At 32.2% G+C, this 18473-nt stretch overlaps 1 protein-coding gene across 1 annotated transcript in view; it reads left to right on the top strand.

Annotated features, from left to right (window-relative positions):
* LOC127711525 (uncharacterized) overlaps positions 1-18473 on the top strand; it is a 64805-nt gene that overhangs the window by 4561 nt on the left and 41771 nt on the right. The window contains exons 2-7 of the mRNA XM_052217606.1: positions 1540-1708; positions 5119-5427; positions 6073-6139; positions 7913-7998; positions 9644-9691; positions 13947-14009. Of these exons, the coding sequence (XP_052073566.1) occupies positions 1540-1708; positions 5119-5427; positions 6073-6139; positions 7913-7998; positions 9644-9691; positions 13947-14009 (742 nt within the window). The remainder of the gene's footprint in view (positions 1-1539; positions 1709-5118; positions 5428-6072; positions 6140-7912; positions 7999-9643; positions 9692-13946; positions 14010-18473) is intronic.

Raw genomic sequence — 18473 nt, 5'->3', positions numbered from 1 at the left:
TACCTTAACCAAATAATTTGTCGTAATATTTTTGTAACTCATTAACCGTAAGCCGTATAAACCTAGAGTCCTTTTATTTGAGGTTCTTGGGTCCCAACTAAGAAAATGAGGTCAAGGTCAAAGGTCAAGGTCATGTTCTAAATTTTGACATTCACTTCATACTGCTTCTACTCAGAAAGAGTTAAAGATATCGACAAAAAAAAATTGACCAAAATATTAGTCGTGACATGATATAACTGGAGGGTTTTTGTCAAAATGATACGCATCATTTTTTGGGGAGTTCCATGCCACTGAAATGGTTAAATGAACAAATTAACTGATTATAGCTTCAAACTTTGCAGCTATCATGATGCATACATGCATCTTATCTTCATCATTCAACCAAGGTCGACCACCTTCCACCATCCCTCCCCCCTTTTTTTTAGGAATCCCATTTCTATTTTACTGTAAAAGTGCTAATTCTTCTTATTTACAAACTTCTTTCTGGAATAGAAATCCATCCCTGCGAAAATCTGCTCCAATTCATGTATTTTCTGAAGATACCAACTCCCGCTCGGAAAAAGACGTTAGATAAATTTGGCTATTATATTAAGGTCCCCTGTGGTCATATAGCTCTTCATATGTTTCTGTATTTATACATCCTTGGCATTCAAATTTATGGCTTTCAGCGTTCGCGATGAAGGTAAATCCAGAATAGTGCGTCGGACTCATAACATATATAAATGTAATTCTCATTCATTTCACTTGTTTTATCGTTTTTTTTTTTTTTTTTTTGGCAAAATTAAATATTACAAAAATAAGAAGATGTGGTATAATTGCCAATAAGACAACTCTCCACCAGATTAGCCTACATTTTGTTTGCCTTAACCAACATGATATGTTACCGATATTAACGCTTTTGTAGAAAACATTTCGTAATGAAATATACTGATCCAAATATAAATGAAAAGCTATCGAAACAAAGCTATTTTGGCAGTTTTGCATCGAAAGCAGAAAGTATGACAAAATTTAAAAAAATGATACAAATTTTAGATCTTTAGTGAACTTCTGAGGGATACTACACGATAGGTACAAAATACTTTTCATTTTCGAATTTAAGAGTCCAAACTGTAGCCTTTTTGTACTTTTTTCCTTTGTTTTTATTGTACCCCTGTTGATTTTTGTTTGTATTATCAGAATCTAGACGGGTGCAAATAATAAAATTCTATGCCACATAGGAAGTCAACACAATTTACTGTAGTTCTTTATGCACAAGCCCAGTTTATGTTTTGGGAGACTTTGTAATTTATAGATTATAATCAAACCTCTTTTTGTAATATCAAAATATAAAACTATCCACACGGCTTCTTTTGTGAAATATGTAATCTCGCTTTCTTGTTTCGTGTCTGTTTTTAGTTTCAGGTTTTTTCGAAAGGTGCAATACAAACCTTGCATTATAAACAAGTAGCTTTTAATCAGTGATAACATACTATTTCCACCATGTTCACGTTACAAATTAACAAAAGAAATGTCAGTCTTAATATTTGTATACTTTTTTAGCATTGCTGTATAATTTATGCATATTACGACGCTGTATGTCCATCAGAACAACTTTGGCACCTTAGAGCTAATTCGATATGTTCATCTGTAAGAAAATACACATGCTTGCTTGATTATGTACACAATATTTATAAAGAAGACTGTAGTGGACCCAAAACTGAACCACCCGGTAAGTAATACTAGTTGCATTTACGTTAACAAAGATTAAGTTTGAAAATTTCTGAAATAATGAAAGCTTTCGAAATTTACTTTTGGTCACAAAAAAATAAGTGTTTTTGTCAGAACTGAAATGTTGTTTTCGTGATAATGTTGATTACAATTTTAAATTAATTCTTTATTTATTAAAAAAAGCACTTTACGCCCATTTGCCAAAGGATTACAAACATACCTATATAACAAATAATGAAGAAAAGCAATACATATACATTTAAAGATAAAATGATATGGATGTTTACAATATCAATGAAATCAATGATCGTGGTGCATTTCACTTTTTGCACTTCCTATTTTGAAACTAAAGGTATATGAAATTTAAGATGACTGACATTTTCGAAAGGAATATTTCTGTTCCGGACCATATGAATATTTGGATGGTCATGACCATATGCGTATACTATATACTTATATGGTCCGGGTAGTTTATGCGATAAACGTTGAAAAGATACTGTTACTGTAAATTGGATAAGTATGACCCTTCAAGATGTAACAAATTAAGTGTTTTTAAAATAAATTTTTTACTTATTTTATAATGTACTAGTTTATTGTTAAATGATTAATGAAGTGTATTTTACTCACACGTTGAAATTATAGTAAAAACATTTTTACACATTCATTATCGAATATTTACTTTCGAAACACAATATGTCGACTTTGAAACATAGCTTCAAGAAATATCTAAATGAACCGTTAAAAGAGAATTCCATTGTTTGACTCACAGGCACTTGGGGCATGGAACCTTCTTTTTTTTAAATTTTTTTTTCATTTTGGTGTTTAAATTTGTTTTACGTAAATTCAAATTTCTCAAATATTTCAAATTATTTTTGGTTCTTTAATTTGTTCTTGCTCCTATTCATACGATCTTACAATAACAGTAGATGATCCGTTTTGTTCCTCTATTCTTATGTGGAAGATAAGCTAGAGAGACAGCACGTATATCTTACTGTTACTGTAAGATCGTATAAATAGGAACAAGAACACAACAATTAAGTAAAACAAAATGAAATTAAAGAAAAAAAAAAGAAAAAATTCATCTTACCACCGGGAAAAAAGATCCATGTCCCAAAAGCATTTTGGTACCAGATAAATATTATTTAATAAACTCGTGTTGTGCGTTGAAAGACAAAAATACCAAGGGAAAAACAAAAACAGATCTAAGAGTTGTTTCGGAAAGGTAAGCAATTCCTTATCAGCTATTGGCACGAATCAATCATGTTTCGGAATGTAAATCGAAATTGTGATGCAAATTATCCAAATTTAATGTCATATTTGAACATTATTTCCTTCAAAATTATTAACGAATATTCTGATTTGTTCGTGGTTGTCTAAATATTTATATGGTTTTCAGTTTTCCAATTGCACACATTTCTCATTTCTCAGTTGCAACATAACTTTTGCCTCATCGTGTAGTGATTGCATATCTCAACGTATCATGCTAAAAATATATGCTCGTTCACATTATACGTTCTTTATTAATAGTCGTGTTGTCTTAATACAAAAAGAGTTACGTGGACGAAAGACCGAATTCGATTCTTCAAAAGTTAAACGGTCACCTGCATTGACAGGTTCACTGATCCAATGTGTCCATGTCTAATGTCGCTGGAGACAAATATTTATTGGCACTTTATCTGAATGGATCAAAGCAGTATCGGAATGAATTCAGAGAAGTATTAGAAAATAACGAGGAACCTTGAACATACCGGTTTCCGACCCATTCAAGGAACCCGATGTTGTGGATGCCTTATCCTCTCTTCATTACAGCATTTGGTTTGACGCGGCCAGGTTTCAAACTCACGACCTCCCGCACTCAAGAAGCACATGAGATTACCACTTGGTTTCGGTTTGGTTCATGTTGCTTAGTCTTTAGTTTATCATGAAGTGTTTTGTAGACTGTTTGTCTTTTCGTCGTTTTTTTTGCCATTGTTTTATTAGTTTCTCGACTTATGAATTTTAATTGTCCCTTCGGTATCTTCCTCCTCTTTTTTCAAATACTAGTAACCATTTGAACAGATGTCAAAATGATTTGAAGTTTCCTGCCATAGCATAACGTTTCATAAAATGAAGGTTTTCTTCTAAAAACTGCAAAGTGCTCGTTTTATTTGATTGTAAAGAACCAAACTTCCTAAGGACGTGACGTGTTACTTTGTGACATTATGTAAAGAAGTATTTTTCTTTTTTCTTAATAAGTTTTCTGGCTACATACTTTCGTGTATCTTAAATTATTCATTGTACGATACAGCTATTCGAAATTTAATAACAACTAGAACACACCCGCGAAATCGCGGGTATTTAGAGGTTTAAAGTATGTAAACTGTTGTAGGATGAATTTTTGTAAAAGATTTTATGTCTGGAGAATTTCAGAAAAAGCGGTATCAAACTGAGTCATAGGCACTTGGAGACAGGACAATGATTTTAAACCCTCTCCATTTTTCCAAAGTCCGTTATTTTTTTGCTCTCTGTTAAATTCCATGATTTTTGCGTTTCTGTATACTATGAACATACATATAATATAAATAAAGTGTATTTGCTATTAACTATCAATTCCAAGTTTCTTCTCCACGGCGATCACTGTTATATTATATAGAGAGTCACTATATATTATAGGATTATAATCATAGTATACATGCAGAATAACGCGAAAATAATTGTCCTGTCCCCGAGTAATTATGAAAATTATGTTTAAAGAGGGGAGTAAAGGGGGGGGGAGTCTCTGCACGGAAGAACGCGAAATAAAATTGCCATTTCACGATGAGCGAACAATTAAAAATTTCTTGCACGTTGATCTTTTTATCGATTTCAAGAAACACGGTGAATAACGAACCTTTTTCACGGCTGCACGTGAAATAAAAAGTGGCAAAACACGTTGCACGAAAATAACCCTTTACCCCCTCTTTTAAAGTTTAAAATCGGAAGTTTTGGGTATGACTTAAAAGTCGGTCTGATGACGGAAACAATATCCGGACGCCTTTTTCTTCGTGTTTCTCCCAAAATAACCCAAACTGAATAATCATAAGAATGGATGACAAATGCGACTATGCATGGTACCTATAGGACACAGAGGCATGATGATTAATTTATTGGGGAAGGAAGAGAAGCGACACACAAAATGAGGTCTTCTCGTTTAATAGTATAGATTTACTGGATATTTTATTATGCACAAAAATTATCCAGTTTCTAAACAGTGTTTTGTAAAAGCGGTTATCACTAGGAGGGATAATCTGTCATATATCAGTATTCAAAATTTTAGTTGTGCCTAACAGGCAGGATAGGTATTCTATCTGCCATATAGTTATATTCACAATTAGTCAATAGATGTATTTGTACTATATTATATAAACCGATTAATACTTTATATTTTTTTAGGAGATAAAACAGTGGTCAACAGCGGAAATTTTGATACAAAACCATGCTCCAATGACCGATTCCAGCCATTTTCATTTGCTACATATCAGGGCAACGACTGCATTTTCAAGAAAATAGCATGCAACGATGAAGGACAAATTGTTAATAGTAATGGAACTAGTCGAAGTAACAGAGAATGCAGGTGTGACTATACAAAGAGTTTTAGTTTTCTATCGACAAATAGAAAAAACAGATGTTCCTGTGATCCAACAATGGAAGACTGTTCATGTTTCAGGAAAACTTGTGGCAACGGAGAGATTTTGTCACCGGGTATGTAAACACAACATAATTAAGTCTTACTTAGATTTTAAGTTATTTGATCAAAATTATGTTCAAGTTCAATTCGTACTTTTTTTTTCTTCTTGCTTGCAACTAATCAAGTGCTTTCAGTTTCTTTTTGCACAATTTACTTTATTTTTGTTTTCGAATAAAAAATAAAACTACTGATCATCTGAAATAGAAGTGTGTAATTCAAAAATGAAAATTATAAATAATTAGGGAAGCATACGTTCTTGAATACATTTTCTACTGCATAAACTATATTAGCAATTCAAGAAAGTCAAAGAAAGCATTAGTCAGACTTGGAACAACGTTTTTGGTAATGGAAGTCCAGATTGTCCTTCACCCCGGCCAAACCTTATTTATTTGTTACCGTATTTAATAGATTAATTAATCAGCACTCGAAGTTAATTATCCAGCAACCAAGAGACCAATTAATGAAGTTTTCTCTGTGCTCTTCTGAATCGTAATTAAAGTTAGACTATTTGATACCAAGTTTCTGAATGATAAACTTTATTTGACTTCCTTAAAAATCAACAAAGATGAAATTGAAATTTAAATGTACCACACGATACATCACACGATATTATTTACTTTTCTATGAGTCAACATCTAAAATATATTTTCTATAACTAGACTACAAATGCATCAACAAAGGGGATTCTTATGGACTGCTTGTTTGTGAAGAAATTGATATTACACAGTAAGTTAACTTCATTGTTTTACATAACTTTTTTCTTTTTGAAATTAAAAAGTCAGATAAATATATATTTTGTATTACTCTTATTGATTTACTAAACATCATAGTTATAAAAATGGAAGCCAATTTTTTTTTTATTTATGTTGGTACGGCGTAAACATTATTTTCGACACTCAAATTATATTAAGATACACAAAAAGCACACACGAAATGCATATAGACAGCAAAGTCTTTGATTCCTTTGCATGGAAGTTCAAATATTGCGCGTTTCAAATCTCCGGATTTCAAAAGTCTATTATAAAACAGAGAGATCCCTAATATATCAAAGGATAGTTTGATTTCGTCACCCTGATCACACCTGTATCAATCATAGACACCAATATTTTTCTAAAAGCTCTGCTTAAGGGAATGTTTTGATTTGGGAGTTAATACGGTGTGTGACATTGAAAAGTCATACACTTTATTATATACTGTATGTTTCAGTTCTGGCTAAAGCCATATATGCTTTGAAGTAGGAACATTTTAAAGTTTCGAAGGGTAAAGATAAGTAGGGAATAGTAAATGTACAGGGAATGACCGCATCAATGATATTACAGGATATACCATCGGGACCAAAGCAGTGATATCAAGTCTGTGGTGAAAAAAAACCCATCAAAAATGCTAGTTTTATTATATAGAACACCAGACGTTTGTAAAGTAATAAGCCATTCGTTAATAAAAATCATTGAATATCACGGGCTTATAATTTAGCACGCCAGACACGCGTTTCGTCTTTTTAGGACTCGTTAGTGGCACTGGAATCAAAACAGTTGTAATGCATAAATGATTATATCATTTATTAATTGTGTGCGTACAAATCGCCTTTCTTGATTAACCTTCAGGAACGCTCAAACCCAAACATTTCAGTATATAGTTTTGTAGGTTTAATCAAATATTTTTTATATTATTATACTATTAAAAACAGAAACGCATAACCCCCTGATTTTTTTTCAAAATGCAAATTCTGCAATAAACCAGATAAATCTAAATGGCCAATGTAATCATTGTTTTCTAAAAAGTTAGTTTCAACTTCTAAATGCCTATTCATTGGATTTAACTATTTGCCAAACGTACACTGTGGCTTTAAGAAATGGATGGTCCATGTACATGTATCACCCCAAATATTCAGTAACGTTTTTCACGGGCAATTCGTTGTCAATATAACTGATAAACTAGGCTTATACAAGGTTTAAATTTGAAACCTGACTTTTATCATTGTGGAGTTTTTGCATGAAATTTATAACGTGTTGTTTTAATTTTTTTTTTTCTATTTGTTACCTTGATTTGTCTCTTTCTAATCAATTGATGAGATTTTGACATCGATAAACTTCTGTCGCCTTAATTGTATCATGAAGTTGAAATGCTGCCTTTCCGAAATTGGACCCTGCCACTCGAAATGTCGTTATTGATAATTTCCAAGCCGAATAGTCCAAATGAATCTGAACTTACATTAACCGTTAACCAGAGCACTAGCAGTGGAATAGACTCAAACAGGCTGGTTCAGCCAATGACCTTCCGAGGAATAGAAGACCTCGCATAACGATTCATGGGCAAGATCGCTACTTCCGTGTAATTCAGCTACGGAATCGAACCATTACCGCAGCAACTACAACAGTAGAACGACCTGGATTACCATGAATAATAAAAATAGCATTTTATATCGATATCAGTAAGTGTAACAGAAAAATTAAGACATTGAAATACATAAAAAAACCTTATGCATTGCTTTTTTTGCAGACTGTATTACAGAAGTCAACCAACTTACAGTACACTTGATGAAGTAGAAGGTAGCGATATTAGGAAACCGATAACGAAAGGAACAGGTAAACTTTTTTAAACTAAAAGTAGTTTTATTCTCAGTGTGATTTATTATAATCGACAAATATTTTCCAGTATTAAATTCCTATGATTGTAATATTCTGACGGACTTTAAAAACGCAACACATCTTTTCGTGATTTGTTTTTTCCAAATCATGATTATCCTTTATATAACTGCTATGCATTCTTATCATACTTCTTGCTGTTTCCACAAATTCACATACTGATGACATGCCTGAGGTACTTGAACATACCGGATTATTGACGTCGCACGAATTTCTAAACGCGAGATTTAAAACTCATGCATGATTTTTTTAGGGTTTTATTCTTTGTGAACCATTTCGTTGAATCCATACCCAAACTTCAATCAGTAAAAACATGTTGCATTTCCATATTACCGAGACACAGAAATACAATCTAAATCATGCCAAAAAAATGTTACGGGCAGGAATACGTCAACCTGCTGTTGCTAGACAATGTCACGTCAGAAACTCCTCTTACAGTCCTTACAACAACGGTACTAACATATGGGATTTGTTATTGACTACTAATGACCATATCAACCTATAATGACCAAGCCACGTTAATAGAATTTCATTACGTAATGCCATTTGCGAGACGGGTTACTACTGCAACATCAACTACTAACCAAGTCGTCGGATGTCATGAAAGACAGATTCACGCCATCAATGGTTTCCCACATAACGGAATGCCATCAAATCGACTGCAGAAAAACATTAAAGGACTACAGTTTAAACCGCATCATTTCTTAATCAGACTGTCAAGTCTGGTACAGAAGCAAAATCAGAAGTGACAAACAAAACTTAAAAGAGAGGCGAAAGATACCGAAGTGACATTTGAACTCATAAGTCGAAAATAAACTGACAACGCCTGACTAAAAAGGACAAAGACAAACAGACAAACAACTGTACACAAAACACACAATAGAAAACTTAAAACATGCCCAATAGAACTAATTGAATTTTCTGTCAATCATTTAAGTGTTGGTTCCAAGCAGACACTGCCTTCGACGGAACCATTGATAAGGGAACAACATGGGTTTTAGAGCATACCAAATTAACATTAAACGTGAAATTATTTTATCATTTCAGTTATGAAGGACCACGATGAGTACAATCTGATTTAATATTTAGATTTCACGAACAAAATGAGTCGAACTTGTTCATTATTTTTCAAAAAAAACTAGTAATTTAGGAAATTATAGTAGTTTTAGTTTCACAAAATTTCATTTTACTACTTGATTAATAGCATTTATGTAAGCAGTCTACTTATAACGCTATTTGAAAATTAATTTATTCACAACCTACTTAACAAGGAAGATTTTTGTTTTCATTCAGGTAATAGTTCTTTTATTTCTTTTACTACAAATGGACCCTTTTGGACTATATAACAAAATCAAAATGCAATTTTAAAATATGTTAACTGCAAAAACTGCTGATATGAAATCTGTTGATTAAGGAGTATGAATTAAGTTCTTATTCATTATTATATCATTTATAGATAGATATATAAAGGTATGTTTTATTTGTTGTATTAATCGTCTGATTGACTTCACAATCATACCAAGTTTTGTCTTTTTTTTGTATCTGATTTTCATGTTCCTTATTCCCTTATTAATTTTTTGAACAGGATCAAGAATTGCATCTATAACTTTGATGACTGCAATTTTGATATCGGGTAAGTACCAATTTTAAGACCTCAAATCATTTTTTTTAAACACGGTATTGTCATTTCACAAATCGGTCATCAACATTTTATTATACTATCTTTATATATTTCTTATACAATTCTTACAGCCTGCAACATTGAAAAGGTATTTCAGAATCAAAATTATATTCTCTACATTTTGGTATTGGGACCAACCAAACTTTTTGTTGTTTACATTCCAATTTTTCATTTGTTGAATCCTGACTTTTAAGAATAATTGTATCTAGTTTTGAAAACAAAAATACCGAGCTCCAAGAAAAATTCAAATCGGAAAGTCCCTTATCAAATGGCAAAATCAAAAGCTCAAACACATCAAACGAATGGAAAACAACTGTCATATTCTTGACTTGGTACAGGCATTTTCTTTATGTAGAAAATGGTGGATTAAACCTGGTTTTATAGCTAGCTAAACCTCTCACTTGTATAACAGTCGCCTAAAATTCCATTATATTGACAACAATGTGTAAACAAAACAAACAGACATAATAGGTAAAAATGTCAAAAAAGGGGTACAACAGTCAACATTGTGTTATAATCTTAATCACTATAAAAACAAACAAATATGTCAACAAAGAAAAACAAAATGGCATATTGACAAAGCACATAAGCAAAAATGAAAGACAAAAATACAAAAAGTGACCAAAGCACAACAACACATTAGCGGGATCCATAAGTACCGAGCCACGTCAGAAGGATATTACCAAAAATGGACTAAACAGTAAAGGTTAATAATTAACAAAGACAAATAAAAGAACACTATAACACGTAATTAAGATTATACACAACGTCAGTACCGTGAATCTATATTTCAAGACCATCAAGTATTATTTGTGAAGTTGATACGGAATATTTATCAACAAGGTCTTGGTATCTTCCGATGAACTTTTTTATAAAAAGGACGAGACGTTCTTTGACATAACCCTGGTTTATCAACTTTCTGCTCAGACACTGGTGACGTTTTATAAAGTCTGGGTAGCAGCTGTAAGCTCTTGAATCTTGAATACCGAATGCGTTGGGAAATGTATATCCCATATGCAGGTGAAGTTGGTATATTGCTACTAAGGTGAGGGAAATTGATAATTTCAAAATTAAAATCGTCTCGTTTGTCATAGATTCTGGCACTGAGACGGAGGAAGCCGTGTCTGTTGTTTCTTTAATTTCTAGTTCTGGAGGATATATAAATTGAACCCAATCAGAAAAGTTTGAATTGTTAATGGAAAGAACATCATTAATATATCTGAATGTAAAATTAAATGATCTGGCTTCTTTGATCTTCTTGTTTTTGACAAGTGTCTGAAAGAACTCCGACTCATATGAAAATAAGATTCATTATTATTTATGGACTTCTTATGGGAAGGGTTTGGCGCCAACAAGCTAGTTTAACTCCACCACATTCTGTATTTGCCTTTCCCAAGTCAGGAGCCTGTAATTCAGTTGTTGTCGTTTGTTGCTGTATATTTGTTTTTTCGTTCATTGTTTTGTACATAATTCAGTCCGTTCGTTTTCTCGTGTGAATTGTTTTACATTTTGTCATTTCGGGGCCTTTTATAGCTAACTATGCAGTATGGGTTTTGCTCATTGTTGAAGGCCGTACTATGACCTTTAGTTGTTAAATTCTATGTCATTTGGTCTTTGGGGGAGAGTTGTATCATTGCAATCATATCACATCTTCTTATTTTTATATTCTAAAAGGACTGGTAAATGTTTACAAATTTTCGAAAAACATGAATCGACTTTTCTAGTTTCATTGAAGCAAATTCTTCCTCATAAGCAGCCTTTTGGAATTCAGAATAATAATCTTGTAAGGCATGCGATTTCTAGTACATTATATATTGAAAGGATGGATGGGATTCTCGATTGTTATATTCGGGGGAAATGAGGTTAACCTGGTTGCTGAATAAAACTGTATGCTATGTAAAAAGGTATTTTGAAGAGAAATTGAGGGATTTCGTATTGTTCGAAATATTAGGCGTAAACACTTTTTGACTACGCATGATTTTGGGAAAGGTGGATATGTTATTGGCCAATACAAAGACAGGTCTGAGAAAAGGCATTTAAATGCTATTTTTGTATGTCCACTCAACATTTATTTTGGGTAGACCTATCTATTAACATATGTTTATTATTCGATACATATTATAATTAGACGGTCATTATACCTGAAGTTAATGCGAATCTTATTTTAAACATTAGGTCTAAAGCATATTTGTTATCTCCATTCACCACTTTAATATGGAATAAGGCAATTTCTTATTTTTACCTTTTCCTTCTTTTTTTTTGAAATATATGCATAACTTCATTCCAGTCACAATAAAATCATAAATTTTGTGACCTTTCAAATGTATATTTTCAGAAATTGACCATATTAAATTTTTTTTATTGAATTATTTCTTTAGCATTCATCGTTAACATAATATCAAAAGAGGCCACTTGATATTATAAATGACTTAAGATGGCGTTAATCTTGCTAAATACTCCGGTAGCAAAACAACATTTTTTTCAGAGGAATGTAATAACACATCCTTTTATATTTATATACAGACTAAATGTGTTATGATCTTTTATACTTTTCACCAATTGTATGAAATTTAATATATTATAGTAACGGATTATTGATAACGTTAGAGAAAAGCAATATTAAAGATTGAACGGAATAATCAAGAATTCTGTAGTATAATCATGGTTGATTGATTGATTGATTGCTTTGTGTTTAACAATATCTATTTCATCATTATTGCGCTATTTCGCGGCAGTCAGTTTTTTTATGGAGGAAGCCGGATTGCTCGGAGAAAACCATCGACCTCCGGTAGGAAAACTAACAATCCTAGTCAATTAAGATTGGAGTCGAACGCACCTGCCACGTAGCGGAATCGAACTCATAACCTCCGTGTTGACAGGCTAGTGATACAGTAGTTCGACTACTTAGGTCACTCGGCCACCGAGGCCCCTAGTAGTATTACGACATAAAATCATAATTAATACTTTAAAACGTGCATATGCTGAACAGACTCAGTAGTTATTTATTTCGTGAGTCATTGTCGTTTGTTTTAGAGATTGAATTATTAAATTCGATTCATTGTGTAGAATATAATTTCCAGTCATGTATAGGTTTAGACAGACAAGTAATAGATATAAAGTAGCGTTAACCGGTTAACCGTCGGAAGGACCGAATATCGAATACCAAAAAATTTAACCGGTTAACCTGACCATTTTTTGAAATTTTAATTAATTTGATTTAAATGTGTATTGAAATCATTGATTAATTTTGTTGATTCTTAAAATTATTATCTTGGTACTTAATTTGACTGATCGATTGTCCAGTATATTGATTACTATTATTAACCTTGAAAACATTCCAATCTTTACAAAATTAATTAGCATAAAGACAACTTATCTATCAGCTCGGGGCAAGATTTAAAGTAAACATAGTTAGCATACATATATCTTGTACAGTTGTAAGCTGATTAAATATTACGATTTTGTTCATTATTTAACTTTGATTTATTATTGTTTAGACTGACGTGTAAGTATGCCACATCCATCGCCAAACGCTTGGTAATACTTAAAGCGAAATACCTAATAAAAAATTGCGACATTCAAATTATGTGAATGGAATTAATGTATACTGGGGGTACGACTGACATGCTTAATCATATCTAATTAAAAAAAAATTCACAGAAGCCACCAGAGAAAATGAAACAATCGTCGGTTTCAGACTTTGTCAGTTCACCTAAATCCGAACTATTTTCATCTTAAGTTATTACAAACGCCATAGTCGATAGGGTAGTATTGGATTGTTAAAAGTAAAACTTCAACAGGAACGCTCAAATCCAGGCCTTTATAATGCGCAAGGATAAACTTCAGTTCATTGTATCATAAAACCATGGATTTATAGAGTGTAAACAAATCTTCAAAATAACTGCCGGTTAACCGGGTTATTCGGTCAAAAGATTTCCGAATAACCGGTTAGCAAAACTGTTCAATTTGACATCACTAATAAATGGTGCTCGAAACGATTCTTAAATACGATTGACTGTATACATTACAAACCTTGAAAATAGACGTGGTGGACATTGAAATACACATCATATTATATCAAACAAAAAATTGGTTTTGGGAACGGAAAAGAAGTCCTCTAGACTTCATCGATTCGGCAGTAAAACTCATGCTTAGCTGGGCAAGTGTGCAAATGTACATCATACGTCTTTTCATTTGTGTGTTTCAGTCTTTATTGTTTTCTTCCTGAATCCATGGATTCCGGACAAGATTGCAAAGATATTAAAAATAGGTATGTAAGTTTAGAAAACAGAATGTCCGATTAGAATGTTAGTTTAAAATTTGTCGTTGAACTAATTATACGATTTTCTTTCATTCCAGTCATTAATTTTTCCTGTGAAATCATGACGGAAAGCAAAAATAATGTGAAAAAGGGTTATTTGTAAAACTACATGAAATTAGAGATTTGATGATTTTTAGACACATTTAAGAAGGTTTTTCGCCGAATTTATGTGGTTTCTGTACAAATGTTCACATATATGAAAGAATCCAATCAGTAATATTTCAGATAATAAAAGAGATTAATACATTATTTTTTTCAATTTTCAGTTATAGTTGTATGCAAAATTTTACCAAAATCTGTGACATAGCCCATTTACTGTTCCTTGACATGAAGAGTCAGAGAAATTTTTGTTTGAATCAGTATGATTTTTTTTTTTCAAAATACGATTTCAAATTACCGAAGACAAGATACTTATATCTACGTTAGCCATTTTTTTATGAAACAAAGCAGGACCAATTCTTTCAATTTGTCTTTTAGTTTGGAATGTGAAATTAAAGTGCGTTTTTGTCAGACAGATATTGAGACCGCGCTATTAAGAATTGATGTAAAATACTGTTTACATTTGATTATGATGATGGTGCAACAGCATCAAAGAAAGTTGGTAATGTTTTACATTACCGAACATTAGATGAAGGTTTGAGATTTTAAATAGGTTCAAGGGTTAAATGTGAAAGAGTAAGACAATAACCATACATACACTTTGCAGGTCTTCTCAAATATGCTCTTGGCAGTATGGCATCATTTAGATCGAATCTTTAAAGCTTTGTGTGTGTGGGGGGGATTAATTGGAATCATCAATGGATAGAAAAATAAAAGTATAATAATAGGGGTACATATATATTGAGAGATTATCTGTTTTGGTTGTGAGACGATTTCTTTGGGAATTGCTGATTTGGACAATGTTGTTTGAGGGAAGGATACTGACTTTATTAATGGAACATGTTGACTGATCAATTCGTCCCAAGGTTAATTGTTCTTCGATGGATATTCCGTATTTGTATGTATAAATTTAACTGTAGGCATTATTTGAACTTTTCACTTAATTCGCTTTCAAATGTTTAGATTTGAGCGTTACATGTGAGGATTAACACAGGAAAGCTCTTCGTACACACGAAATTTATAAAGTGTTGTTGTCTTTCGTTAGACCTACTCCTACACAGCTTGTTCATTTAAAAAACACTGTAATGTTAATAATGTAGATAAAATCGTATTATGTTAAATTTCAAACGGTCAAATTTCTTAAAAGTTTGTGATCTCAAAAGTTGGAAAACAATATCTGTTTCAGTATTTATTTCAGGAAATAATCGATTTTTTTTTTGTAGAAGTGTTGAAATAATCAATCGTACACTTGCCACCTTAGGTTTCTGAAGTTTCAACATTCTAATTTTGTACATATTTTAATTTAAATTCAGTTAAACAGCCATGGCTATTCATATCAATAACTAGGACACACACACACACCAATGTACGATTTCTAGTATTTTAGGTTTTAAGAGGTCCAAAACACTTATTGATAGGAAAAATAATAGATTCGTTGCCATACTAATGGAAATAGATAATCCCAGCCTATACAAATCAAAAACACTACTTCCAAAGATAATGAAAATACGTACGCTTATAATGGTTGTGATGCTACCAATATAAACAATATTTTTCACCAAAAATCTGTGCAAAAAACAATACCAGATTACTTCAAGTTCCTGATGAAGGTAAATCTAGAAAAGCGCTTCGGATGCATGAAATTAATAACGTGTTGTTCTCATTAATTTCAAAAACAGTTACCTTGTTTACTGTACCAATTTTACCGCACAAGATGCGCATTTTGCCAAAAAATATCTTTTCAGTAATGCTAAAACAATTACAAAAAATAATGCAAGCCTAACAGTTTAGAAAGTATAGACAAAGCCGGGCAGAACTTTGCATGAGGGAGAAATATATTCTTTAATTTGAAATAATTTCAAAATTGTGTAACATCAAATCTTAATAAAACAATATCCGTATTTTCATGCCAATATCGAAGTCTTGACTACTGGGCTGGTGATACCCTCGGAAAATAACAGTCCTCCAGTTCAAAAACTTAACTACATGGTGAATTCTTATTCCTACACCATACCTTATGTATTTTTGTAAAACTTTTTAATACGTTACGCTCGTGCATGTTCTCGTTTTGTTTACTTTATAAACAGGTGATGTCCTTAAACAAAAACAGCTCCAACTGAGTTATGAGGAAGAACGATTAAGATCGACACTACATAACTTGTATGTCCTGAAGTTGCCAGTTTGTCTAATAAAGTGCGTTTGAATACCCCTTTTATAACTTCTGCCTCTCTTCTACATTCACAATCACATTCTTAACCGGAAATATTTGCCTGTGTCTCAAACCATTAGCGCAATAATTTTACGGTCTGATATCTTAAAATGCCAGGATACTCGGATCATTTATTTTATCGATTGTGTATTTTCCCGATTGTGACATTTGGCTGATGGTTGATTCGCATAGCGCTTAATGTATGTATATCATGGGGCGTTTAAACTGTCGACTCACCCGGTCTCGCGTTCGAGTTCGTGCGATTCCCTTATTTTTATTGTTACCGTGATTTCTAATTTCTTAATCGATTTATGAGTTTTGAACATCGATAAACTACTGATTCCTAAATTTGAGGGTACAAAAACACTGGTCATATCTAGTATCCCATTAACATAAATTGCTATGGTGAATATATACAAGAGTTTGGCCGATTATGTTTTAACCCACAAAAACATGCAATTGCGAGAATATAAGAAAAAGTAAACAACATGAAATGTTTAGTGTTCCAAGGTCGATCACCTCTGTTTTTATGTTATACTTTAACGACTTAAAAAAACGGAACAACGATTTATTTCTTTTTAGTTCGAATTTTACCCGATCAAAATAACTCGCCTAAGCTATTTCTAAGAAATGAGAGATATGTTGTTCTTTCAGCCTTCGAAGTTGAGTTAGTTATGTGTAATTAATAGTTCCATACCGAATATACGTAGTTAGTAAACCTTAGGGGTTGCATATCACATACATTAAGGATGTATTCCTCTGACGTGATGTTTCAGTCTCCATTATTTCCAAAACATGTGATACAAGTGGAAAATATCAATGAATTTTAAAAATATTATAATCAAACTTAACTCTGTAATAAAAATTGTGTATTTACAATAAGTAGTTTTTGAGTAATAAAATTTTTGAATTTTTTAACCAATCAAGTCAGTCTCATTAGCCAAATGTCGAGAAAATGGGTGAGGGGTACAAGAAATGATTTTACCAGAAACATGTACAACCCATATCAATTTTTTTCTGTTCAGTTTTTTCAGATATGTATTTTTTCAATCATTTATAACAAAGGAGTTGAAATAATATGCTTTTTGTTCTAAAAAAAGAGAAAAATCCCATATTTACAAAATTGACAGCGTGGTAACTTTGGCACGAAAAAGCAGCAAAATTTTATAAAACTTTCTTATATTAACACCTACCTATAATTTTTTCAAGTTGAATTTATTCAGATTGGTCCACTTCATCTTTTGTGAAAGTATGAAAAAAAGTTTAATTGTGAAACTGTGATTTTTTTCATGATAATAGCCCAAAAATGGAAAACAATTGATGAATAATGAGAAAATCATCAAAATTGGATAATTTCAAATGGCCGTAGCAATAAAAGAAGGGCACCACCATATGATTTTTTCTTCACCAATTATTTTTTATAGTGAGATAAAACCAAAAATCAGGTTAAGAAAAAAAGTTTAATTCTAGAAATTTTTGACTCCCCAGAAGTGTACATCCTTAAATGCGTGAATGTTTTTAGTGTTATAGGGAAACTCCTAAAAACTTTCTAATAGGGAAAGAGCTTTTCAAAATTGTATACTTACTAAATTTGGTAGAACGTTATACAATATCGGGGTTTGAATTACCGCAAGTAATATTTCCATGCTTTGATTTGTTTTTTCTTATTTTTTGTACAAATTTCCCCGGGTCAGCATTGTAAGGAATAGTAAAGCGTACCTAAGTGACATTTCTAAATTGTTATTCAAAACAGGTGTATAACTGCCAAAACATCGCGGTTTTAGAGATATTGGTAAATGCTTGTTACTGGCTACTATTTTTTTAATTTTTTGGGTCGTTGGTTTTATTTTATATCACATTGTGTCTTCCGGAGCCTTTATACCTTACTATATAATGTAGATTTTGTTTATTTTTGAAGACTGCATGGTGACCTGTTCACATCATTTTCCTTTTGTTCTTTGTGGATAGTTGTATTATTGGCAATCATTCAACCTCTCCTTTAAAAGATATGGACACAGTGCAGGCACTGTTGCCACGATGTCTCAGATGCAGGGGTTCGAATCCCGCTGAGGGGAGAACAACAAATTTCCTAACGCAAATTTGCA

Source organism: Mytilus californianus, unplaced genomic scaffold (assembly GCF_021869535.1).
Source record: "Mytilus californianus isolate M0D057914Y unplaced genomic scaffold, xbMytCali1.0.p SCAF_8, whole genome shotgun sequence".
In the NCBI taxonomy this organism is placed as follows: domain Eukaryota; kingdom Metazoa; phylum Mollusca; class Bivalvia; order Mytilida; family Mytilidae; genus Mytilus; species Mytilus californianus.
This window is presented reverse-complemented; position numbering and strand designations above follow the sequence as displayed.